Source organism: Ascaphus truei, chromosome 9, assembly GCF_040206685.1.
Source record: "Ascaphus truei isolate aAscTru1 chromosome 9, aAscTru1.hap1, whole genome shotgun sequence".
NCBI classification, from domain to species: domain Eukaryota; kingdom Metazoa; phylum Chordata; class Amphibia; order Anura; family Ascaphidae; genus Ascaphus; species Ascaphus truei.
In genome coordinates, this window is record NC_134491.1 from 42,439,753 (window position 1) to 42,467,288 (window position 27,536).

Here is a 27,536-nt window from a genome sequence, read left to right on the forward strand (position 1 = left end):
GACAGACTCTGGACTTCTTTTGAACGAAGGATTAAAAAATATATATACAGTATCAAATTAGCCGTGGAGGATATTATTAACTGATGAAATATACAGCCGCTCATAGGACCAAAGTAAACTAATGGAAGTGCTGTATTTAATGAGTTAAATGTAGCTGATTCATGCCTCTTTTTTTTTTTTTTTAAAGAAAACTTGTAGAACATTTTTTTTCCCCCCCAAAATGTATTTATTGTTCTTTTCAAAACTTTCAAAAATACAAGGATATGATAGTATAAGCAAACCTTGCACAGTAATGTTTCCCTCTCGCCCCTTCTCCCTACCCCATCAATTTTAGTGAACATTGAGGAACCAACTGGCTCCAATTAAATTCCACCGTACAACAGAAATCTCATCAGAACTGTCCCTGGTACTATTATTTAAGAAGTACTTGAAATTTGGTTTTCTCAATCTGTTCCACTCGGAGCTCTGTCCAGAAATCCATTGGAGCCACTCTTGTCTCAACGGTGCATGTATATAAGCCGTAGTACCCCTCACAGGCACCACGGTGATCTTTAAAACATTTCTTGGCATCTTTTTTAAAATAAATACTCAATTTGTTTAAAAAGGTTTGAGGCCCTTATGTCTTTATCCGGTATAGTATCATAACGAATCTACTGCCGTAACGGAAAATACCGGCTTACCTATTTGTCGTATCAGGAAATGGTTTTAGACAATTTTGTAGTGTGGTATTTTTTTTTTGCAAATAAATGTATCGCCTCCACAGCACCTCCCCCATTTTTCTTTCTATTCTTTGGAATTCCCAAATAGCATAGCTGTTACATCCCTGGGGAATTTGAGGTCCCAGAGAGACGCGAGAGAGCATGTGTGTGCGTGCGCTCTAAGGATCCCTCTGTGATAGGCTGAACGGCCTATCACTCACCCAGAGACAGCCAGTGAGGATGCACATCCTGTGTAATGAGACTGCACATTGGGTGTGTAAGTGTCACACATGAAGTGTCTGGCGTTCAAATTGGAGTTGAATTGAAGGTGAAAAATCCAGGAATTGCCCTCTGCACTTCATCATCAGCCCTGCAACTGTGAGAACTTGAAATTCTTAATGTTCTAATATTTATTACATATCTAAAGACTATCTCTCTAAGCGGCTGTTTAACCTTCAGTAATAGACTGTTCTCCCAGGCCTGATTTATACATCTGCTCTTTCATATCCTCCTCATTTCCACCAATACCTGGCAACTCTCTCCTCCTACCCCTCTCCCTGCATCTCTCTATGCCCTCCCTATTGCTTTTTCTATTTGCTGTTTCCTCACTCATTTGTAAACTTTTCTGCTCTCTCCAACTTCTAGCCACTCCTATCCGCATTTCTACATCTCTCCTTCCCTCCACCTATGCTTGTGCCTATCCACTGCACCACTATGCACCCCTTCCCCAACAACGTCTGCAGCCCTCAGTAAAAAGCACACCCACAAATCTTATCACCACCTCTCTCTACTCCTCCTCGCTGCTGGGGATCTCTCTTAATCCAGGACCCAGCCATATACTGTACACACCTGCCCCCGCCCATCTAATTTAATACCGACCAGCCTTAAAACTCACCTCTCAATAGAAGCCTCCCAACAGCCTGCACTTGTGGCTACTGTCCCACACCCACAGTCACTCCTACCAACCACTGTGGCCAAGCCCTGCCATCTACTGCACTTATTCCCTCACCTGCTGTCTGTAAATATCCCAACATACCACTTAGATTGTAAGCTCTCCAGGGCAGGGATTTCCTTTCCTATTGTCTGACTGCTGCGCTTATTGTATTATTGTAATTCCCTGTTCTGTTTTCGTCACCGAGATAGCCGCTGAAATTATATTGGAAGATGTTATTTCGGATTTGGGGTTTGAAGATATGCATTAAAGTGTTTATGCAGAACTGTGTCTTCTATTTTCTGAGCAAGGAGAATTGTTTTACAATATGTATTTTTTTTCTAAAAATTGCTCAATTGTATCTAGCCCGAAATGGGACCACATCTTAACCAGCGCTTCCCCATCTCCAGGCGGGAAACTGTGAGTTCAGACTAAAGCATTATATATGGAGACTTCAATGTTCAGCTTCCTCCATGCTAACACAGGGGGCATAACAAAACATTAGAATATATTTTTCCTGATATATATGCATCATTCGCATGAGGTAAATATGATGATGAAATTAGCTGAAACATATTTTTTTTCTATTTTACTGTTGGCATAAACCTCCCCCACTCCCCCAGTATCCAATCTATCGTTTATCGCACTAAAAAGGAGAGATTATACCATTCCAAATTGGGAAAATATTTGACTTCTCTCTCCTTGTTAACTGTGTGGGTAGGAGTGCATTGATTCAGCATGCATTGTAATATGTATTAGGTTGTGATGTATGTATGTATACAGTATGTATATATAATTTTATACAAGCAACTTGCATTTTTTTTTTTTTTTAATTATAGCGGTTTTTAGCCATAATAATTCTGATTTCGGCACATTTACCTTGCATCCTGAGAAATATCAAAATCATTCTATGCAACCTGCTATCTTTTTCATATTAGTTGCTGGGTTGTCTACAACTAATAACATATCTTTAGCATATAGTAAAGATCTATATAGCCCATATTGAATTGGTCTGTTTATCCAATTATTTACTTACACTCTTTGCAATAATAACTAAGCAAGATTCCACATTGTGTTTTATTTTGTGGTAATAATACTATCTTATCCTAGCCACAGCTGGATACTTTTGCTGTGCTCTTCTGCTCATGCACAGTAACACACTTCCGTTTCATTTTCCGTATCCATGAAGGACGTTTGAGCCTCTGAATTATTATTTTTTAGGTGCAAGTGCCAAGAAAGACGTTTCACTTCAATAATAATATCTAATAATGTGTGTTCCCTTCTTGGCTGTTATCTTGACTCATTGGTGATTTAATGGGGCCGTTTGTATCAGACAGGGCCCTATATTTAAATAGAATATAACATTGCTGGGATATCGCGCGCTCGTTGTGCAAACTTCTCCCAATTGCACCCTGTAGTAAACACCTTTCGCTGGCATGATGTCGGCAACACCATTTGTGACCGCTATACCAGGGGGCTCAACTCCAGTCCACAAGACTTCAGCACAGGTGGCTCAACCAGCCCTGCTTCAGCACAAGAGGCTCGGGTGAAGACTGAAGCAGGGATATCCTGAAAACCTGACCTGTTAGTAGCTGGTGAGGACTGGAGTTGGCCGCCCCTGCGGCTCACGGCTAGATCTCCAGCACTCCGTTAAATTGGCTCATAATGTGCCGTTGCGTAAAACAGGACAGGCGGGACGTTGTGTAAAACAGGACGGGCGGGACGTTGTGTCCGGAGTTACATTGTGTCCTCAGAGCTAATTATATGCAAACTTCTAAACGACTTCTCATTAGCAGAGGTTTAACCTTCTATTGTTGCATTATCACCCAATAACGGTACAGCGTGGCACGGTACAGTAAGGACAGTAAGGACCGCGTGGCACGGTACAGTAAGGGCCGCGTGGCACGGTACAGTAAGGGCCGCGTGGCACGGTACAGTAAGGACCGCGTGGCACGGTACAGTAAGGACCGCGTGGCACGGTACAGTAAGGACCGCGTGGCACGGTACAGTAAGGACCGCGTGGCACGGTACAGTAAGGACCGCGTGGCACGGTACAGTAAGGACCGCGTGGCACGGTACAGTAAGGACCGCGTGGCACGGTACAGTAAGGACAGCGTGGCACGGTACAGTAAGGGCAGCGTGGCACGGTACAGTAAGGGCAGCGTGGCACGGTACAGTAAGGACAGCGTGGCACGGTACAGTAAGGACTGCGTGGCACGGTACAGTAAGGACCGCGTGGCACGGTACAGTAAGGACCGCGTGGCACGGTACAGTAAGGACCGCGTGGCACGGTACAGTAAGGACCGCGTGGCACGGTACAGTAAGGACCGCGTGGCACGGTACAGTAAGGACAGCGTGGCACGGTACAGTAAGGACCGCGTGGCACGGTACAGTAAGGACAGCGTGGCACGGTACAGTAAGGACCGCGTGGCACGGTACAGTAAGGACCGCGTGGCATTACTCCGATACAGACCATGAAACAAGTTGATGTTGGAAATAACGCTGCGTTAGGTTAATCGCGTAACGGGGCAGTTAATGGGTTAAACCTGGGACCCACTTTAAACCGTTGATCAACAATTTTTCTTTCCCTTTCCAAAGCTGTTTTTATTTATTTTTTAATCCGATGCTTTTACTTGGGAAGTATAAGCATTTCCAATATAACGTATCCGGCGGGTTACTATGACGCTCTCCCCAGCGCCCCGCGCAGTCCATCGGTTACCATGGTAACATCAGAAGCTAGAGATTAGGAAAATCATGGTTGTAACTTTTGTATTTTTTTAAAGCGCAGGACACTAACATTATGAGTTAAACCGGTGCAGGCTGCTGGGGAGATTGCTGCTCTAAAGCATTACGGTCTCCGGACCTGAAAGCCATTCATTTCAGCTCCAGGGACCACCTCGTACTGGAGATACAGACTTCCCGTGAGGCTGCGGCCCCGCTGCCTGCGCTGCACGCCCCGTGCCTGCGCTGCACGCGCCCCTGTCTGCGCTGCACGCGCCCCTGTCTGCGCTGCACGCGCCCTGCCTGCGCTGCACGCCCCCTGCCTGCGCTGCACGCGCCCCTGTCTGCGCTGCACGTGCCCTGCCTGCGCTGCACGCCCCCTGCCTGCGCTGCACGCGCCCCTGTCTGCGCTGCACGTGCCCTGCCTGCGCTGCACGCCCCCTGCCTGCGCTGCACGCCCCCTGCCTGCACTGCACGTGCCCGTCTGCACTGCACGCGCCCCTGCCTGCGCTGCACGCTCCCTGCCTGCGCTGCACGCGCCCCTGCCTGCGCTGCACGCCCCCTGCCTGCGCTGCACGCGCCCCTGTCTGCGCTGCACGCGCCCCTGCCTGCGCTGCACGCCCCCTGCCTGCGCTGCACGCCCGTTTGCGCTGCACGCGCCCCTGTCTGCGCTGCACACCCCCTGCATGCGCTGCACGCACCCCTGCAGGCTGGCTGAGCATGCAGCTCTGATCCCCAGTCTGCAGTGAGCTGGTGGGGGTAGGCGTGGCCATGATGTCACCCGGCAGGTTCGCCCTCATTGGCCTGAACCGCGCTCGTCGCCAGTATTGAGCTCCATTTTCCTGTCTTCGGGAAAAACTGGCCGCGCCTTGTATTGGGCCCGACCCATTGAGGGGGTCGGCTCTTGTCCCTGCAGCAGGGACCTGGCGATGCTGGTAGCCACTCGGAAACCAGGATTCACACTATGGCGGAGTTTCAAAACTCCCGCACCCTTCGGACCAATAGGAAACCGTGACGTCATCGGGTTCGCCTTCCTATTGGTCCACGTGACGCGGTAGCTTTAAACGTTGCCCCCCCCCCCCCCCCACGGAGAGGTCTGTGTCTCGGGAAGCAGGGAATTCGTGTCATAAACATCTATAAATACTTTAAAGTTTAAACTCTATCACTGCCGTGATGATTACCGGAAATACACTGAAATGTGTTAACAGAGAACTGAATAAAACCGCAGCAAAGAAAGGCGCAGGGCTCTTTTATACATATTATTTGGTGTTTTTGTTCATTAGCACAATGGCTTCATATACAATCTTTCCAAATGTTTGTCCTAGAGGGGCAGCCTTTTCTTTCCCAATAGGAGTATTTAAAACAATGTTATGTGTGTTTGGGCGTTTAAAATGACTGTTCTACAGAAAAGTCGCTACTACAATGCGTTAGAGAAAAACAAGTCAATTATATTAATTAGATTAATGAGATGCATTGTCCAGGTGACACGAGGGAGAGCAGAATGTTCTGAGCCAGCAAAGCCGCGGAAGGACAGCCACAGCTGCCAGTAACACTTTGTAACGACAAGAAATGTTTGGGTTAAATTGGTACAGAAACAGACAAATCTGCACACAACCGGCACAACTTACAAACCAAAATGTTTATTAAATCTAAAAATAAGCCAAATATTGCAAATAAAAATACAGAATGTTTCAGACACCATTACATACAATATTAGACAGTGTATATTCTGCTGCTTTATTTTCATATTTCTCTCTGCCGTTTTGCTTTAACGTGTATGTTTAATAAATGCTTGGGTTACTTTTTCTTTGCTAAATCTCACGTGAGATGTGCAGCTTTTTGTCCTTTCCTTGTTAAATTCTGGTATCTCTCCATCTAGCACAAATATAAACCCTCGATGCATCAGGCTCGTTCGTGCAAATCCCTTCGCAATAAATTATTCACAGTTTTTGCTGTATCTAGTGCACCCTAAAGTGTGTGTCATCTTTAATCTTTATAATAAAGCGGAAGACCGGCGGGAACGGCCCTCCTGCGGTCTTACTATAATAATAGACTGAAATAATATAATTCTTATAATAAATGTACTCTATTATTATACTAAGACCAGATGAGGGCATTTCCTCCCTTGTCTTGAGTGGATACAGATGTAGCACGACTTCGGCGATAGCGCTGCCGTAACATGTTTTCGGATCGGAGCCCCCGCAGTGGTAATGTCGCGGTTATGGCACCGCGGCCTTCACCGGCGCGGAAAAACATGAAATCTTGCTACATCTCTACTTGTCTGCTCTCATGGAGAAACGTGCATCGGTGGCACTAACCAGCCAATCCGCCATTTCTAAAGATCTGGCTCTTAATGCTGTATCTGTTTGGTATATTTTCCTGAAACTTATTCTGTTGTCGTTATAATATATATATATATTCTGCTGACCTCCTCAAGCCAAATAATCTATTCACTTCCAGTGAAGCTGCGGCAGAAAATGATTAGGGAGATATGTAAACATACACACAGAACAACAGAGCAAGATGTGTGTGGGATGATTCTCACCATTATTTATTTGTACTTATTATTTTCTACTTTAAAAAAAAATAACAAATCACTCCAGTAAGGACATAAAGAAAACTGTTCCCCATCATATTTGGGGTGCGCTTTACATGTGGAACAATGCTGCAATTCTCCACTTTTTTCAACGCTGTTTTATGCCTCTCTGCTAAACGCTAGCACTAGGAATACGACAAGTGTCTTCCCTCTGTTATACAAACGTGTTTATCCCTCACATATTCATTGGTTGTGTGGTGATTTGCTGATTAGATTCCAGTTTGCAGGCCGTTCTACACTAAAACCAACACTGTGCAACTCCTTTCACTTAGTGCAGGGCAACTCCAGTCCTCAAGGGCCACAACAGGTCAGGTTTTCAGGATATCCCTGCTTCAGCAAAGGTGGCTAAATCATAGTGACTGAGCCACTGACTTAACCACCTGTGCTGAAGCAGGGATATCCTGAAAACCTGACCCGTTGTTGGCCCTTGAGAACTGGAGTTGCCCACCTTCAGTAGACCTTGTTTAGTGTGACTGTACTGGCGAGGTTATGTATATCGTGCGCACGGTGCGCTTAGGTTTGAGGCTAGCTAGGCCTCTTCACATAAGGTACAGTACAGGAGAAGGCAGGACCTCACTCAGCAGTTTGTATAGTATGAGCCTGTATCCTGTCTTGGTGCAGACATGTGCTTTAAACATACTAGTCGCCCCGTGCAGATACATCGTGTTTAAATGTGTCCGGCTGTATTCTCTTCCCATTGTTCCCTGAGACCAGGTGTTTTTAACTCCTAAAAACTACTGTGACACCGCAGAACACCTTAAAAGCTTATTGTGACTTTAAGGGCACCTTGACCTACTTATTCTACATGCATAAAAAATACTACTGCTGCTGCGATTAGTTTAATTATAAAATATGTGTCCTAGTACATTAGTATTGTATATGAATTATAACATTTCAGAACCTATGTTTGCGTTCTATTTTAAACAAATGAATAAATAAAGGTCTTGGGTCTTGCAGAGGAAAATATCCGCCATTGCCACATTTTCTCAGGTAACCTCCAGTAACTCACAAGACGGGATGAAAAGTACGGACTTAAACTGGGAATTCTTACCGTCGCCTCGCTATTCTCAGCTTTTAGTTAGGCTGCGTCCATAGAAAGGCAGACCATACTGACGCGTCCGCATGCTGCGCGATCACACTGCCTAAAGGCAGTGATCGCGTCTATATAGCGTGCATGTACGCGGAAGGGGGCGCGCGATGCGCGTGAAATCAGTCAAAACTGATATTTTTGGGCGGTCACGTGAGCCAGCTCCATGACGTCACTGGCCCGCTCATCGACACGCCCCCGGACGGCGCGCGAACGAAGGCCAGGGAAAGCACCCACTTTCCCTCAGCCTCCGCACGGCTGCTGTGTCTATGGACGCAGCCTTATTCTTGAGCACCCGTCACTCTTAGGCCTCGCCCAGGGTGGGTAGAGGCGCGCTGGCGCTCCAGCGCTGCGCCCTGCTCGGCCGGGCGATTCCTGGCCGGCTAGGTGCGTGCGCGGCCTCTACGTCACGGAGCTGGTTCGCCCTCATTGAGCGAACCGCTCACGTGACGCGCTTGCGAGCGGCAAATTCAAATTTGCTCGCTCGGCAAGCGGCTGAGCGCCGAGCAGGCGCGCGCCTGCCCACTCACGCAGGACACGTGCATTGTCGCAACGTGTCTAGCGTGAGCATGCGTGCCCGCTCAGCGCCACCCTGGACGAGCCCTCACATAGTCCATTCTCTTAAATAGTAATATGTAGCTGAAACTTATCTTTTGAATGTGCTTTTAATGAAAAAATATTGCTTTTTAGGATGTTTTTAGGTCTCATTTCGGAAGGCTGCCATTTGGATGTAAATCAGAGCTGCGTTATAACTCCATTGTATGTGATTTTCTTCCCCAGAATTGCGTGCTGAACTAAAAGGTTCGAATGGGACAAACTGATAATTGTAACAATATCTGGAACTGTGGGTTTTTAGGGATATAGATATATCTCAATTTCTTAGTGGGCTGCTGTTTTAAATAACGTTCAATACATTGTACAAGTATTATACAGATACGTAAAGGAACATATTTATAACCATACACGCGATAAACTGGATTAAACGTTAAAGACACAAAAAGACAGAAAGCAAAAATCCTGCATTTTATTTCCCTGTATGTATTAATTTTTTTATAGAGAATATACCCCCATTCCCAGATTTAATCAAAAGGTAGCAAGTTATTGCAATTGTAACCTGTGAAAAACAACTCATTCTAAAAAGCGTTTAACCTCAAAAATGAAACACCGTAAAAAAAGAAACAAGAATGGAATGGCATTAGTCTCAAATCTCAGCAATCTCAGACATACGTGACATATATCCACTGATGTCTGTGACAACGAGAAGGGTTTGCAGAGCACAATGCTAGGAAATGAAGGATGCATCTTAATTGTTACAGCATTATTGGCTTTGCTATATGACAGATATGCTTTTATGATCAATGAAAACTATGCGTAACCCCTACAGTGCCAGAGGGGCCAGCGCTGCCATGCAGGCCTCTCTGGCATTGATGAGGTTCAGGTGGAAACAAAAGAGAAAAAGGTGCAATAGTAACTTTCTATATGTCTCGGTGGGGACGTTTGGGGCTTCAGCCTCTTCTCAGCTCGTGCAGTTTGTGTGCCACCTTCTCCAGTTCAGCTTCGATAGCTGCCAGGCTCTCCAGCTCTTGGTCCTGAAACAAATGCAACGGGCATCAGCTTCGTACACCATACATCCTACTTATACAGCAACCCGATAATAGCATGCCCCAAGGCACTCACTGCAAAATGAGTTGGGTATGAAGGTGGTAAAATTCTATAACGTTTTTTCCAAATTGCTCCTCATTTGCTGTTGTAGTTTGATTTATCAATTCTAATTGTGGGATATCCTGGGACTTTTGGAATGACAGCTGAGTCCCAAAGGCTGAATGTGGTAGGTCAGTAGTTATGTGCTACTTTAGAGGTTCTCAACTCCAGTCTTGAACGCCCCCCCACCAGGTCAATTTTTCATGGTATCCCTGCTTCAGCACAGGTGGCTCAGTCAAAGACTGAAGCAGGGACTGATTGAGCCACCTGTGCTGAAGCTGGGATAGCCTGAAAATCTGACCTGTTGGGGGTCTTGAGAACTGGAGTTGAGAACCTCTGTGCTACTTTTGTTTCTGTTTTGTTTTTTGTTAAGCTATTAATAAGGAATATTCACAATATTACAATATAATAATGTCCAATTACCAAGGGAACATCATTACTGTGAGTGAGTGATTACTGATCTCCTGTGATTAGCATTCAGTTACATGTGAAAAATCACTAAATTATCATAACAAAAACATGATTTGTGGCATTATCTGCAATGGTTTCATAACATAGCATTTTAATGGTTATGCTTGCACGATGTATCACAATATTTCTTAGCATACTGTCTCATCGTCGACAATGGAACAGGTTACATTTCTATGTTTTTACTTTGAACCTTCTACTTGTGTGAACGCTAACCTCAGTCTTCCTGATAGCACTTCCTTCTTCCTCCTTCCTCTCCTCTGGTTCTGGTCTTTTTGAGATTTGAGATCCTCCTTCACCACTGTCCTCTCTCGAATGCTGCCATGTGTGTCTGACTTCACTCTCCTGGCTACCGTGGTCATATGGAATCTTCATAGACTGGTCTGGATCCTCCTCTCCGCTGTTTTCCTTGGCCCATTTCTTGGATGTCAGCTGCTTGGCCAGCTCATCCATTTTGTTCCATCGTTTGGAGTCTTCCAGTTCTTTGGAAGAAGACTCTTCATCACTCTTGGGTTCTCTCAGGTGAGAGTTGCCACCATCCTTTATAACTTCACCCTGAGAGTGGTCACCTTCCTTGCTGCTTTCTACTTCAGGGGCATGTTCTTCTTTATCAAACCCCTGTGAAGCCCGATCTTCAGGAAGCTTCATAGAGTCTACAAAACAAATCAGCAATTCAACATTTTGAAATCCACCTTTTTAAAAAAAAACAAAAAACATGTTTTTCACCGTCTACTTTGCACAGGTTAAAAACTTTAATCAACAGTGACTTTAAAAAAAAAAACCCTTATAAAATAACAGCATATCGTCTTTGTTCTGATGTTGTAGAAGACTTAAGGCTAAGTCCATGCTGCCACAGACCACGCGAAGGCGTGCGCGTTGTGCGATCCTTTAAGGCATTGATCGTGCGCCATAGACCGCTTGGGCGGCAGGAGGGGGCGCCCGATGCGCGAGAAATCAGTTGAAACTGATTTTTCGATGCAAGGGGCAGGTCACTTGAGCGGTTCGCCCAATGAGGGCGAACCACCTCTGTGATGCCCCTAGGCACGCCCACCGCGGCGCGTCTAGCATGGACAAAAAAATGCACCCCCTTCACGCGGGTGATGTCACACAGGTGCACGCCTCTGCGCGGGCGAAGGCAGTATGGACCTGCCCTAAGGAGGAAGAGATGTGAATATTGTACATATGGGAATAGGTTCCCAGATTAAGTAGTATATGAAAAAAATGATTAGGGTAGAGGGAACACTGGACTGTTAGGGAATAGTTTTAATAAAGCCAAAGATGGAGTGGTGTAAGGCTATAGGGAAATTCTAGAATATGATGTGCAGGAGATAAATGTATAGCACCTTCCATGAATATCTGCGTATCTGTTTTTCAGAAATTAAGCTATGATACTGTTAATGACACATCAAAATTATAGGCAACGCAGCACTTTAAAATGAAAAGATGATACATTAAACATGGTATAAGCATTTTGTGAGCGATGGAGGGAATAATGGTCTGGCCAGCGCATAAACACGGACTCTGCAGTTCTCAGTGCAAGGCGTGGGGACGTGTGGAATTGCTTACATATCTCAGGCGTTTGCAGCATATCTTAGTGACTGAAGAGCTTGATATACAAAGATATAGATCCATATCTCTTTTTTTTATTAAATATGATTTGTAACATTATTTATGTGGCATGCAATGCTGCTTTATATCAATCTTGTTATAATATGTATTATCTGCTAGCAAAACCAGTAATTTATAATCAGTGGTAATAAATCTGAACATACTGTCTTCTCTTTGGGTGTCATCCTCCTCATCTTCTGTTTCATTGATATCTTGTTTTGGGCTTTCTTTTTCAGAGTCCCCTCTCTCATCTGCTTCAGCAGCCTCTGCATCTTTCCAGCTCATCTTGGAAACATGCTCCTTCTCTTCGGAAGTATGACCGTCACTGGTGTCTTCTGACTCTTGTTTTTCCCCAGGCAGCTCCTGGTCGTTGATGTTATCTGTGATGTGGTTGTCTATCACTTCATCTCCATGTGCCTCTTCATGCTTACTGATTTCATTGCTCTCCAGCTCCTCAGCACTTTCATCTTCAGGGATGTTTTCTTGAGCTTCATGCTCTGAACTTGTCTTTCTATCTTCCTCTTCTTCTGGGTGCCTGCTACTATCACTATTCTCTTCCGATTTATCAGTAAGAGAAGTCTCATGATCTACAGCAGGGATGCCTTCTGATTTTCCTGCAGTATAATAGACAACTGGGTTATTTGCTGACTGGGGAAAAAACAGTGAAAAAGAATTGCACGGTGTAAATCTGAAGCAAACTGTAATTGCTTCCAATGGGATTATTTTAGCTTAATAAATATGGTGCTGTTTAACCCAGTTTTGCAGCCAGGAGAGTTTGTAAATAGCCTGCAATGTTTGGAGAGATAATAGAGGAAAAATCATATTAAAAGGTGTTAGGAAAAGCAAACTGGGCCTTGAGTAAAGATATTGGTGCAATTCATTGATGGTATTTAAAGAGTAACTTAAACGTAAAGTCACCTGGATCTGAAGTGAAACAACTCTATTGGACTAAAGATAATGGACAGATATACATTATGAATGTTACATCCTCTTATACCTTACTTAATGGGAAATACACTAAGCTTCTCATCTTCTTAATCACTAGGGCAGGGGTAAAAAGACTAGAGAGCTATGCTAAACTTTTGTATTTAAGCCGCCCAAAAATTAGACTCACTATTTATATTCAGAATGAGTTGAGACAATGCCGATCAATATCTCCAATATCTTTTTGGGGGAATTGACGGTTCGCAAGATATCAGTTGGACCATCATCTGATCAAGTATGATAAAGTATAATAAAGTATAGGTAATATGTATCAAGTTTAAAACCTCGGCTGCTAGAGCTGGCATCAACACAGCAAAGGGGTCAAAATACTAAAGACTAGATGAAGTACAAAAGGAAGTGCAATCTAACAACATTTTACAATACATGAAAGAATTACCATCAATAATCCCCGTATTACCTCTAAGCCTTTATGGACATATCTTGTTTGAACATCACATGGCTCATATTTAAAACCACTTCATACACCAAGGTTGTTAGAAAGAACATCTATGTTTTTCAGTTTCACAGGTCACACTGACACTAACCAGAGTGAATGGGTTTGTTATTCTGCCTCTCAAGGACTTCTGAAAGCTCATCTTCAAAACCACTGTTTTTCTTTTGCTTCTGCACCCTCTCAGTGGCACCTGGGCAGTTAAATGTCATCATAATAAGACAATTATTAACAGTATTAATATTTCATAAACTGTCTAAAGAAACAGTTTTCCATAGTCAAAGAAGTTTCTGCATCACACAAACATCTAAATATTGGCTTTTTTATTAACTTTAACAGCATGCAGAACAATGCTATTCCTAGACACCGTTTGTTTGACTTGCGCTGCAAGGCATCATACTGTAGAATATTTAGCAATTATCTCCAGCAGTAAAGGATTTAACATAAGATTCATTAACACTGACAATAAAACCAGCAATTGAAATACAAAGTGGTTAAATGTGTATCTACTGTATACTGAGTCCACATGTAGCAGCTTTAGAAACCCGGAAAGTGTTTGATAGGAAAGCACTGTTTATTTTAAAAGCCCTGTGGGTTTTTAACCTTGTAAACAAGATGCATTAAGAGGCTTGGGGAGTGTCTTTAACATGGGATACCCATGGGATACAAGCATGCACTGTGTTTCCTAACCAAGGACTATGCATGAAACTGCTTACAGTGCATTCACCAAGACATGATTTCAATAATCTGAGAGTGAAGAATATGAATGCAAGGGGAATTGTAATGTGTATTAAAGGTGTCCCGTATACAACACATGGCAGTAGTATGTTTAATAACAGGTCTAAATACCTGTCAAGGTAATCGTCATGTCTGTCCACATTACTTCTTCTGGAATTAATGGCTTTTTTTGTTTTATTGCAATGTATGAAATTCCCATATAACATCTCATACTAATGTGAGTCACAGGGGTTTTCAGTATCACTGTATCATCTTGTACATGCTGTTATCTGTTTCTTTCCATAATCTATAATCAACCATTGGTTTAACATTCCAATCCCATTTGCATAGCTCAGGAACACTTCGTAAAACTGGAATTTAATATTTAAAGCAAACAACCTAATGGGGAAATTGTAATGCAGGATCTCAGTCAAAGACAGATATTTCTAAAACATCCAGTCTGTTTATTTGAGGGTTTCTCCTCAGAAATTAATGGGTTACTATCAAGGTTCTATACTAGCATTTTCATAATTATATGAATATTATTATTTGGTTTGCCTGTTATAACAGATTGTGTGCCCATCTATATATAGCTTCTGTTATCTCTATAACAATTCTCTCTTCTCTGTGCCCTTGGGAATACAATACAGGTTGTGAAACCGCAACGGAAATCCCCCAGAAATTAGCAAGTGTGAGATAAATACTGGATCAGCTATGCAGGGTCGCTCAACTCCAGTTCTTAAGCCCCTCCCCCCCAACAGGTCAGGTTTTCAGGATATCTCAACTTCAGCACAGGTGACTCAGAGGCTCAGTCTTGTCCAGTGCACAGTCGAAGACTGAACCTCTGAGCCACCTGTGCTGAAGCAGGAACTAATTGTGTCACCTGTGCTGCAGCAGGGACAGACTGAGTAACCTGTGCTGAAGCAGGGACTGATTGGCCTCCCGTGATGAAGCGGGGATATCCTGAAAACCTGGCCTGTTGGGGGGCAGGTTAAGACTGGAGTTGAACATCCCTGAGCTAATGTATCCCTGTCATTACAATGAGCTATGCTTCATGTTCCATTTCGATGCCTTCAAATCCAGGGCATTCATTAAATGTCGTGTATTTTAAATTGTAATTCACTGCCAATGTTATTGGGGTCAGAGATATGTGGGTTTGACATGTTAAACATTTTGAGAAATGTTGATGGGAAAATGTGTTACTGGGTCTGTTAAAGATGGCCGCCATGGTGATTATCTAGAAAGAATACCGGTCACAGTAAATTTGTAATTGTTGCCTTCAATGTATCGCAGAAATTAAAAGGCTTAAAACTGCTCTGTAGTGAGTTACCGGTTCTCCAGCATTGACAGTTGTTAGTGTTTAAACGTGTATAATGCATATAATTTTTTATAATATATATATATATATATATATACATAACACAAAATGTGCAGGGCACTCTATATGGGTAAGGTAAGACAAATAACGTATTGAAGTAGATCAGGGTGCTAGCAGTGCAGCCAGGATCACCATCCAGCAACAAAGCAGATACAAAAAAGAAAAATCCACAGCACTCTCACCAGATTTTATCAATATTATATCAGGTTTAATTCATCTGCAAGCTTGAGATGAATCAGGGGCTTGAGAAAGAGCCGGGAGGTCTGAAACATGACTAGATAGGTGTATCAAAGACAATACACTAGAGAGTCCCTTTCATAGGCGCACCGCAGACCTTTATGAAATAAACGGTCAGGGGTGAAAATGTATAAAGTGTTCTTTTATTAATTTTAATAGATCGTAGTGTAATTAAAAAAGTATATATTGTAGTTTACTATACTGATTAAAAATAGACATCTAAGGTCTATTCAGTATCTACCATGAATCTCTTTCTGCTCTTCTGGTATTACCCAAAATTATTGTAGTGTGGTCATGGAGGTCAGATCAATGATCGTCTGTTATTCAAAACACCTATCTAGTCATATTTGACCTATCCCCGGGCAGCACGCATCCTCCATCAAGGGGTATCAGAGCGAGGTTCCCCTCTATAGTATCCGAGGTCTGAAACATTGCTCAATTTTTCTTGTGTTTACCCCCTGATGCTTGCAGATGAATTAAACCTGATATAATATTGATCAAATCTGGTGAGTGCTGCAGATTTTTCTTATTTGTATATATATACTGTATATATATATGTTAGAACATGCAGAGATATCGCTCAACACTTACATGAGTTTTGTCCTAAACACTGTTGACAAGTCAATTATTGTAAGACTGAACAGTGGTGCTAAAGGTTAATAGAAATATGCAAACAACAAGAGGAAAGCAACCTTTAAATAGCACACGGACATGAATGAAAGTGTAACAGAAATGGTATTTTATTCAGGTGATTAAAACAGGGGATGAAATATATATATATATATATATATACACACATTTGTGCACTCCAGAGTAGTTACGTGGCCTCTTGTCCAGTGCTACCAAGGCGAGTGGCCAAGTGGTTAAATAAACCATCTTTGAATTTGGAAAACATTGTCTGGAAAAGCCAGCGTCTGCATCTTGTGCACTCGAGCAATTCACCTAACCTGAGACTCACTGTGCCTTTAAATTCTCCTGTATACTGAGTTTCATACACAACCAGCCCAAAATAAGAATAAACTGTTATAATTACCACCTTTAGCTGCAAGTTCCTGCAACTCTTTCAGGAGGTTTTGGTGCCGGAGTATGGAAATAATGCGTTCATCTGTAACAAAGGGATTATGGGATAAATCACATTGTAGCCAACATAAATATGTTGAATAGTTATTTAATAACGACGTGCCTGGTCGCACTGAACCTGAGGGAAATCTAGAGAAAGGAAAAATCAGAGTGTGTTACAGGTAAAGCAAATAATAGCAATACAATCAGAATGTAACATTTTACTCTGACTTAAAGGGCCACAAATCAGTCCATCAGACTGTAACATTGATAAATACTGATTTACAGGAGACTGGATTGTCTAAGATGACTGGGGTTTCCATAATAGGGATAAATCCGCAGATAGCTTTTTTATATGTATGTCTATGTAATATTACTCAGCTGTACATCTAATCAGCTTGCACACTATATTGCAACCGCACATTCAATACGTTATGGTGGGTAAACAAAGGGACTAAACCTTCCAATCATACAGTGCACAGCAGATAAAATATCACTTGTGAGCACATTCGGAGACGTGAACATGCTCACAAGTGGTGTATCGCAACAAACAGTCACACTTACCGAGTCCATAAAAACATTTTGACAGATTGCTTTTCTTTTCCCTTTTTGTTTTGGAAACATATTTATGTAAATGTATAGTTTCTAGTAGTTTTAAAATGGAAGTAATTGGACATTTTGAATTCCATTTTGAGAATCTACCATTACTGATCATCATATGTTTTAAAAAAAATATCCTTTTTGTACAGAAGGAATCCTGAATGTGATACCGACAACAGGAACTGTTTACATACTGCACTTACGGTTATAAATATGATCACTCCAGTGATATTAAGAGGCAGTGAGTATAAACAGGTATCAGGAGCAGAATTGCTCTAAACAATGATCAGATAATAAGGGTGTGAGAATGAACACTAATCGCTCCATGTTTGTTACAAAATGATCTTAAATGTATTTGTTGTGTAACATTAAATATTTGTATTATATAAATTGTATTGTATGTCTTTATTTCTATAGCGCCATTAATGTACATAGCGCTTCACAGCAGTAATACATGTGGTAATCAAATAAATAACAGATAATATAAATAACAGATCATGGGAATAAGTGCTTCAGACATAAAAGTAACATTAAGGAAGAGGAGTCCCTGCCCCGAGGAGCTTACAATCTAATTGGTAGGTAGGGAGAACGTACAGAGACAGTAGGAGGGAGTTCTGGTAAGTGCGTCTGCAGGGGGCCAAGCTTTATGTATCATGTGTTCAGAATATCCACAGTGCTATTCATATGCTTCTTTAAGCAGGTGGGTCTTAAAGGTGGATAGAGAGGGTGCTAGTCGGGTACTGAGGGGAAGGGCATTCCAGAGGTGTGGGGCAAATTGAATTATAATAGTTGTTAGCCCTTTTGAAAGTTGCAGTAATACTGTTTTGATACTACATATGAGGCTATATCTGGATGGGGTCATTGAACTACGCCTCAAGGCATTGATACTCCGCTTTTTGTGTGCCTTTAATTCGTGGGCTAATGAGTTCTATTATTTAAAGACCATATACAACATAATAGTGGCATGAGACGTGGATTTAATTGTGAATCACAATACAGTCTCAGTTACTTTCTTAAGCACATGGCCCCACAACTAAAAGATGATGTTGTGGTCTCGTTGTTAAAGTATGTGCATATTAGCATGCTTTCTTTATATAAGTTTTATGTACCATATGTTGATTAAATATAGCCTTTTCACTACATAGTGACTCTGTGCACGGAGATAACATTAACTCTCTCTGTGTTTAAAGTATATATATATATATATATATATATATATATATATATATATATATATATATATATATATATATATTATATATATATATATATATATATATCACATGGAAATATACTGTATGCTCATTTGCATATCTTAGACAGGTCTGCAACCCCGCCTTTCACCATTATCACCCCAGCACACAGCACTTCCCAGAATCCCTTGCTGCAGTGGAAATGACATGCAAATGAGCACACATATACATACTGTACATACATACACACACACACACATATATACACACACACACACACACACCAATACTACGCAGTATTACATAGACAATATTAACAATATTGAACCAATATTGAACCAATTATTCATTTCCAACGATACTAGAAAACTGTTATCTGGAATTCAATATAGGGATTAAATAATACATAAAAGAAAGGTAATTACTTAAGCATTCAAATATATGCTATACTTCAATATATATCTATGGTCTAAGCGTTTTGTCAGGGATACCAATACCATCCCCTTCTATACAAAACATTTTTTACATTTTCGATTAAAAGGATTTAAAATTTGTTCATACAGTATCAACACATTTTCATACTCTGAGTGCATTCATTAGGGAACTTTTCTGTTTGTCTACTGTTTTGTCTCACATTCAAAACATTTCTAAAACTTGTCGCTTTTTCCTCCGCAATATAACTAAGATACACCCTTTCCTCTGTTGTTCGACTGCTAAAACTCTGACTCAGGCCCTCATTCTCTCCCGTCTTGATTACTGTAACCTCCTGCTGTCCGGCCTTCCTGCCTCTCACCTGTCTCCCCTACAATCTATCCTAAATGCTGCTGCCAGAATCACTCTACTCTTTCCAAGATCTGTCTCAGCATCTCCCCTCCTGAAATCCCTCTCCTGGCTTCCGATCAAATCCCGCATCTCACACTCCATTCTTCTCCTCACTTTTAAAGCTTTACATTCTTCTGCCCCTCCTTACATCTCATCCCTAATTTCTCGCTATGCACCATCCAGACTCTTGCGTTCTTCTCAAGGATGTCTTCTTTCTACCCCCTTTGTATCTAAAGCCCTCTCCCGCCTTAAACCTTTTTCACTGACTGCCCCACACCTCTGGAATGCCCTTCCCCTCAGTACCCGACTAGCACCCTCTCTATCCACCTTTAAGACCCACCTTAAGACACACTTGCTTAAAGAAGCATATGAATAGCACTGTGGATATTCTAAACACGATACATAATGCTTGGCCCCCTGCAGACGCACTTACCAGAACTCCCTCCTACTGTCTCTGTACGTTCTCCCTACCTACCAATTAGACTGTAAGCTCCTCGGGGCAGGGACTCCTCTTCCGAAATGTTACTTTTATGTCTAAAGCACTTATTCCCATGATCTGTTATTTATATTATCTGTTATTTATTTGATTACCACATGTATTACTACTGTGAAGCGCTATGTACACTAATGGCGCTATATAAATAAAGACATACAATACAATACAATACTGATATATATATATATATATATATATATATGTATCACTATTTGCACCACTGTGAATTATCACGGATTCCATTACTATTAGGCTGATGCGGGTGTATCTTTCCCCTTTTCTTTGCATTAAGTACATTTTGAATTCTGTAAGATACTGTGTGTGTTTCTATGCTCCTTGGAATTTATCTGTGAGGTTTCAATTTGAAAAGCTGCAAAAGATACATTAACTTATAAAACAGTACTTCAAATGGTGGAAAGGAGGCGCTGAAAACTGGAAATACAAATATAGGATACGTATCTTTCAGCTAAATTTAACATAGGTTGAACTTGATGGACATATGTCTTTTATTCAACCTCATCTAATAGGGAACTGTAACTATGTAACTCACGCTTTAAGGTGCCTCCAATATTTGTCTGTAAGAAGAACAGCCCATGTGAGGCAGATTGAGAAAGTGTAGATGTCCTTACCTCCTCTCAGAGTCTGCAGGCAGTTCTCACTGATGGGATGGGGTTTTGGCTTGGACAATGTATCTGAAATCACCTCCACAATACACTTCATCACCTAGGATGAGACAATGGTTAAGAATTATTGGCTGCTGTCAGAGGCAAACTCGGAGCGCAGCTTGAAATCTCTGTTGTCAATGTTTACGAGAGTTTTTCAAAGACCTAAAAGCATTGATTGGTAATAAAGAACCACATGTATGTTGGCATGTAACAATTTCACTGTGGCTGTCATGTGAATATCTCATCGCCCACCATCTTATAATGACATTGAATTAAGAAGTGGTATTTATGGAGCTTAAGAATGGCTCTTTTGCCTTAGAATGAAGAAAGTCAAAAGTTTAATTTGGAATATGTGTCTATTAACATCTTGATACTCTGTCTTCTTATCAGTGTCCCAAATATAAAACTGGAGATCCCTGGAGCACATAATATGTTTATCACAGGGAAATTCTCCCAATACTTTCCTTAGATTCTTCTAAAAAAAAGTATTTTTTAGAAAGGAAAGGTATACAGGGATATACAGAATAAGTAAACATGGGAAGGATATTGATCCCGGGAGTAATCTGATTCCCATTATTTGGAGTCAGAAGAAATTTATTTTCCCCCTTATGAGAAATCATTGGATTATATGTCACTGGGGGTTCTTTGTATGCCTTCCTTACAGATTAATATACTGTAAATACAAATATAGGTGAAGTATCTGTCGTCTAAATTTAGCATAGGATGAACATATGTCTTTTTTCCACCTAATCTACTATGTAACTATGTCGTTTTGGAACTTTGTAACTATTTTTCTTTCCCTTGGAATATTTGTTACTTTCTGCTGCTCCTGGCTCAAAGTGTCTGGAGATATATTGGTCCCAGAGAACTGTAGACGGTTAGTAGTTTGTAAAACCTCCTAACAGGGCTGCCAACAGGGTGGGTCTGCCAAGGTTGGCATCAGGAGGCCTGGCCGCCCGGCCCCCTGGCCCCCTGCGCGGCCGTGCCCATGTAATAATATTTTTTTTTAAAGTTCGGGTCCTCGGGCTTGTTGCGCAAAAAAAAATAAGCCTTCCAGCGATCCCCGTGCGCATGCGCAGAGGTCTCGACGTGCATGCGCAGGGAAGAAAGGTGGACCCACTTCCCCCGACTCCCAACGTGGGACGGAGGGGAAGTGCAGTGGCGAGCCGTGCCCACCAACCCAGCACCCCTCACGCCAGCCTCCTCGCAACCCAGCACCCCTCGCACTAGCCTCCTCGCAACCCAGCTCCCCTCTCAGCAGCCGCGGGGGCCGTGGGGGCAGCAGGGACCAGGGGCCAGGGTGGGGAACTAAATGCTCCCGTGGGATTTAGTCCACCAGTCTTACCCCCCCCAAGCCTACAAAGCCTACCTCCCGCCACCCCCCCAGCCTACCTCCCGCTACCACCCGCCACCCCCCCCGAGCCTACCTCCCGCCACCCACCCGAATACCTTTTTTGTTGTGACATTTGGCCTCTTTATTGCAAACAGTAATAATGATATTAATTCAGTTGTTAGAACTATTGACAATTAGTTATGCAATTGCCTTGTGTAGTTTGTTTATTTATTTATTTATAAAATATTTTATCAGGAAGTAATACATTGAGAGTTACCTCTCGTTTTCAAGTATGTCCTGGGCACAGAGTTAAAGCTGCAGTTCAGTCTTTTTTTTTTTTTTTAATTTATTTTTTTACTTCAATAGTTTCATGTGTGCAATCTCTAATTACCTAAAGAACTGTATAGCTGCAGGTCAATTCGTTCTCCATGTATTGATAGGTCGAAATTTGGTGACATAATTATTGAAGGGATCTGTTTATATTCTGCTTGTCTGTCACTGGAAGCTCATGAATATTCATGCGCAATCCTGCACTGACATGTGCTAGAGGGAGGGCAGGGCTGACAAAGGGGTGTGCCAGGGCTTGTGACAGGACATGAAGGGGCAGTGCCTTAGCAAAATAGAATACAAGAAAATTGGTCTTTAAAAGTTGTTTTTTTAAAAACAGAAAATGCTAAAAGTATTTTTTCTTACTACAGAACTGATTTATTAAAAAAAACACACATGCAGGATATTGACTGAACTGCAGCTTTAAGACAAATAATACATGGTTACAAATAGTTACATAAATGAACAGGGTTGTAACATTTCTCTGACTATTTTCAACACTCAGTTCTATATGAACAGCAAGCAAATATAGAATTAGAGGGTTTTTTCAGGTACTGTTGTAAATTGAACACAATATGTACATATTTCTTCCTGTCTCCCTAACCTACAGTATTTTGTCTGTACTAAAGTGGGGCCTCCGTGTTCCTGGGAAATTTTTGCCATACAGATAATGCAGCTAAATATGTAAACTGATGCAGAATGCCTTTTCTTGTATTATTCCAGTGGTACTCATAGCCTGAGGCTGTATCCCGGATCCCTGCTTAGAATAAGAACAGCAGCTTCAGCGCAGCAATAAATAATTGAACCTATCTGCCAGTGAATACTTTACATTCTGCATGTGACCTGCATAAGAAACGACAAAGCAAGATCTTAAAGCATTTAATGTTGGGGAGAAACCATTCCCTCCAAACATGAATGCTCAGAGCTGTATGTTGATACTCTGTATGCAGCTCCCAATGCTTCTTATCCTCAGAGGAACTGTTGATGTAATTCTAACACACAGGCCTATTCTCGTAACCCCAAAGTTGTCATTGCCAGACCGCACAGCATGTTCAGAAGTAGCGAATGAAATGTGAGGAAAAAACCCTATTCTCTACAGCAAATCGCTTCTTCTAAACCGTTTCTATAAAAAGTGACAAACCGCCCGGATTGTACGTGCGTTAGAAGCGGAATGACCTGAGGCGCTAACTCCATCCCCGGTCTGAATTATGGGTTTTGTTCTCTCAGCCAAACCCAGATTTCAGGCTCTGGATGTACTGTAACTCGCGATACCGATCTCACTAGCGTTGAGATGGCGTGAAAAAAGAGTTTTTAGAAGCGGTTTGCATAACGGAGCTATGAGAATTGCAGTAAAAAATGTGAGTTGGCGGCTTTTTTGACAAACCAATGGGATTGTCAGAGTCAGAGTGAAACAGCTTCTAGAAATGTCTTTTAGGCACGGATTGAACATGCCAGAAGGGCTTACAGAATAGCAAAGCATGCCAATCCGGTCGGAAAAAGCTCTTTAGAAGCGGATTGACACACTTTGGAGCTACGAGAGCAGGTCCCACTGACTCTTTCCTAGGTCTGACACCCAAGTTTTTGTTTTTTTGGCCAATCAAAATGTTGCCTCTATCATCTAGGTACCAATAATAATGCCTGCCTAGTGAGCCTTCAGGATGTCATCTAGGTACCAATAATAATGCCTGCCTAGTGAGCCTTCAGGATGTCATCTAGTTGCAACAGGACATTTGTTGGTTGATAAAACAAGGGGAATCTCATTAAGCATCTTAAGGTTGATATGAAATATGTAATGGAAATGAATGGCTCGTTCAGATGGGGGAGTGAACAGACAAGGCATGAGACATGTATTTATTGGGGAAAATTGCTGAATTATGAAGGCTGACATGAACCTTGCATTTCTTATATGATAAATTCCAGCTCTGTTACTCTAATGCTACAGTAACAGTCACTCTCTTATTAAGTATGTCCCCTAATACAACACTCAGCTGTTAAAGAAATGCCTTTCTGTGGAGGATCACCATCCTTTAGTGAGCTATCAAACATAACGTTTCTTATAACTATGGTGTTAGCTCAAGAAATCTAGAGCACCTATGTCAGAGGCCAGTATGCTAACAACAAGGCCAGTTTGTTATTACAAGCAGAGATCCTGGATCTGGGCAGATAAAGGGGAAAGATGATTTGTGGAATCTCCTTAGTAGCATACTGAATATAATGAGGCCAACTATATTTTCAGCCAGTAAACAGAGATGCTTTAACAAGCACAGGTATAAAGTCTAATCATGAAGTAATTGGAACTTTATCATAGGGTCTACGATAACAGAAATGCCATGGCAGATGAGTGGGCCGAAAGAGCACTTTGGAATAATTAAATACCTACATTAAGTATATATACATATGCTACTCTACATTAACTTGTATGGTCAAACAGGCCCATTTATTAGATGCAATTGTCGTAGTACCTTGTTGTGAAACTTGATAAATAACACCTTGTTCCTGAATGACTGAAAACTCTGTTTATGGTTAAATCCACAGACGTTCCAAGTCCTTTTGAAATATTATACTAGAAATAATTAACTTTAACTATATTTCTTCACTAAGAATATTAACCTGCAGATTCATCAAGCTCTGTTACAGGATACCGCACCATTGACTTGATTGGGTGCGTTAATCTATAACAGAGCCTGATTATTATCTCATGCAGTTTGCTGTGGGTCATTGTACATTGATAATCTTCTCCTGTGACCCCTCTTTATTTTTGGTTGTGGTTCTAAGATACCAGGTATTACATTATAAGGAATTCACGAAGTGATGTTTTGTTTTGGTAAAATGTATTAAAGAAAAAAAATCCCATTTCATTGTTTTATTATATATATATATATATATATATATATATATATATATATATATATATATATATATATTAGTGCAGAACAACACATTTCTCCAAAGTCTCTTATGCTAGAAACATGCAGAGCATCACTACAAAAGTCTCTGGTACCCGTGACCTGCAGAGCATACCTTTGCTCCAAAAGACTCTCATGTAAAGTTTTCACAGGGGCTCAAGCACACCCCCTCTTGCAAATGAATTCATGAGAGGTTATAATATAGCTACCCATACTGGAAACAAGTATTTCAGTCATTAAATAATTTCTAAATGAGAAGAAAATCTAATTGTGACAGCGTCTGTAATACACTGACCATTACCTAATACAAAATGGTTGGTAAAGTGTGTCATATTCCACCCACTAACATACATACTTGTTGTGTAAACAAGCAGCATGCTGCACTTCCCTGTTTACACTGTTTCAAACCAATATGAGCCTGGTCCATAGACCTTCCAGATTTCTATCAGAGGATTGGCTGACATATTGATCATGGATATCTGACAGCTTTTTCATCACTCACCTGTCCAACAGCTGCCATCCACAATTCACAATGAATCCAACCCTACACTCATTTCAAACACACACATTTTGTCCTCTTGAAACATGGAGTTGTAATGAGTTAATAGGGTTACCATCCATGAGGATGTCTCACTTACAGGACTCCTGCTTTTAGAAATTGAGTATGTGTGGATCACTCTTACCGAATACAACAGATGGCAATCCCACTAACTGTAATAAATATCACTTCACTCACTTTAGTTCAAACATGATCTCAACTAAAATGTAAAACATATATAATTGACCAATGTACAAATGACTAATTGTCCATTTATGAACAAAACAAAGCCAGCTCAGTATGATTTAAATCACATAGAAAAATCATGGTAAATTCACAAATTTGTAGCCACAATTAAATTGCTGTAGAGTTCAAAAGATACATTTACTGATTAGTTCCAGCAGGTAGCAAGTTTTTGACTACTGGATTTTAAATGTAAAGGTAATGAGCTTTTATTTGTGAGTGGTTGGCAATAAAGGAAATGCAAAATAAAAACCTTAACCAGAAATGTATATCACAATGCACAGTCACCATGAACCACCAATATAAGGTTGCAGTTCTGTGAAATAGAATACAAATACAATTCTTTGAATCTACTTAATTAATCAGTGATCAATGATCTATACTTCTGTATCAGTTACTATGAGACATGATCACTGGATTCTCTAGCATGAATATACTAATTTTTATGATCTATAATCATTTGAATAAAACATACGTGTGAGGACAATGTTCTCATATCTTACCTTAGTGTCATCTTCACTGCTTGGACTTAATAGTGGTAGAGAGATTACTGCATAACAAAAATGATGAACACAATAAATATTATAACAACTGTTTTAACAAAAATGATAGCTGTCAAAAAAGTCTGTGAAGGCAATTCATATGTAAAGCGATGAGATTGGTGAAAAAGATGGAACAGATGATATTTTATCTGATTTACATGATATGAGAGATATCCCGCATAATGAGCCATCCACAGAATCCATGAAAGAATTACATTCATATATCAGGAATAAAACATAAAGGCTGTGGTTGTTTTTATATTTTTTTGAAGTCACTAATCTTGAAATCTATTCTTTTTTTTTAAATAACTAACGCCATAGTTTGAGCAATATCATTAATTAGCTGTAGCATTTATATTATTTATGCAATATATACTATGTTAATTAATAACTAATTGCAGCTAAATTAGCAAATAGTACAGTCTATTTATTTGTATGCACTCTTAAAATGCATATACAATAAATATAATGTTGTGGATTTTTTTAAAATAAAGAAACAAGCAAATGATATTTTCCTTTGTCCAATATCTCAACAAATACAGCAATGGGGAGAAAGGGGATTATTTAGTACAAGTGACCTTGTACAATACACTTCATTGGTAGGTGCTTGGTTTGGATTCTCAGCTTTGGCTCTGTGCTCAAATGGACCTCCAAATAAACTCAGCACCTAATCCTATTTAGTGGTGAGTGTACAGTACAGTATGTCTGCAGCAGGTCATTCCAAGGAGCTACTGAGACATACTGTAAGAAGGTCCCAGCTGCTGCAATGGAAACTGGAGCCGCTGTCCTTGGTGCTGAAAGGACAGACACTGCGGTAAGGCATTGTCCCTAGCACCATGCATGAACACCGCCTGCAATCACATCCTTACCTTGTACAGCACACAGTGCCACGCAGATAAGCCCCACAGAAAGCATTCTGAGTATGGTATAAGTTCAGCCGGGAGAGGGTGGGTGTAATCCTTTGCTCAATGCCTAGATACAAATAGTAATAATACAAACAAAAAGAATGTCTGTTACTTGCAGAAGAGATGTTACAAGTGAAAGGGAGGAGGGGCAGGGAATGCAGACAGGCCACTGTCTGGAGGAGATCTGCTTGAAGGGATTATTAGTCAGATCACCTTGTTTCCCTCTATTGCATTTGCTGAAGGTCCCTAATGAGCACTGCAGCACCAACACATTTATATATCCCAGCCCTAGTGGAAGTGACGTCACACCCAGCACTGCCCCCTCCCTGT

The 27,536-nt window shown here is 41.4% G+C and overlaps 1 protein-coding gene across 5 annotated transcripts; it reads right to left on the reverse strand.

The window, feature by feature from the left end:
• Positions 1 to 5,970: 5,970 nt before the first annotated feature.
• Positions 5,971 to 27,518, reverse strand: CHGA (chromogranin A). 5 transcript variants are annotated; one of them, XM_075614507.1, is made up of 10 exons: positions 27,420 to 27,518; positions 27,171 to 27,273; positions 26,263 to 26,309; positions 21,862 to 21,885; positions 20,377 to 20,470; positions 16,611 to 16,682; positions 13,340 to 13,438; positions 11,975 to 12,424; positions 10,419 to 10,855; positions 5,971 to 9,622 (listed from the first exon to the last, which is right to left on the reverse strand). In XM_075614507.1, the coding sequence occupies exons 2-10, from the start codon at positions 27,214 to 27,216 to the stop codon at positions 9,539 to 9,541; spliced, it is 1,353 nt and encodes a 450-aa protein (XP_075470622.1). In that variant the 5' UTR covers positions 27,217 to 27,273; positions 27,420 to 27,518; the 3' UTR covers positions 5,971 to 9,538. The 5 variants fall into 5 exon arrangements, with proteins under 5 accessions (XP_075470622.1, XP_075470623.1, XP_075470621.1 ...); XM_075614508.1 differs by having other exon boundaries at positions 16,614 to 16,682; positions 27,171 to 27,470; XM_075614506.1 differs by having other exon boundaries at positions 27,171 to 27,470.
• Positions 27,519 to 27,536: the final 18 nt, after the last annotated feature.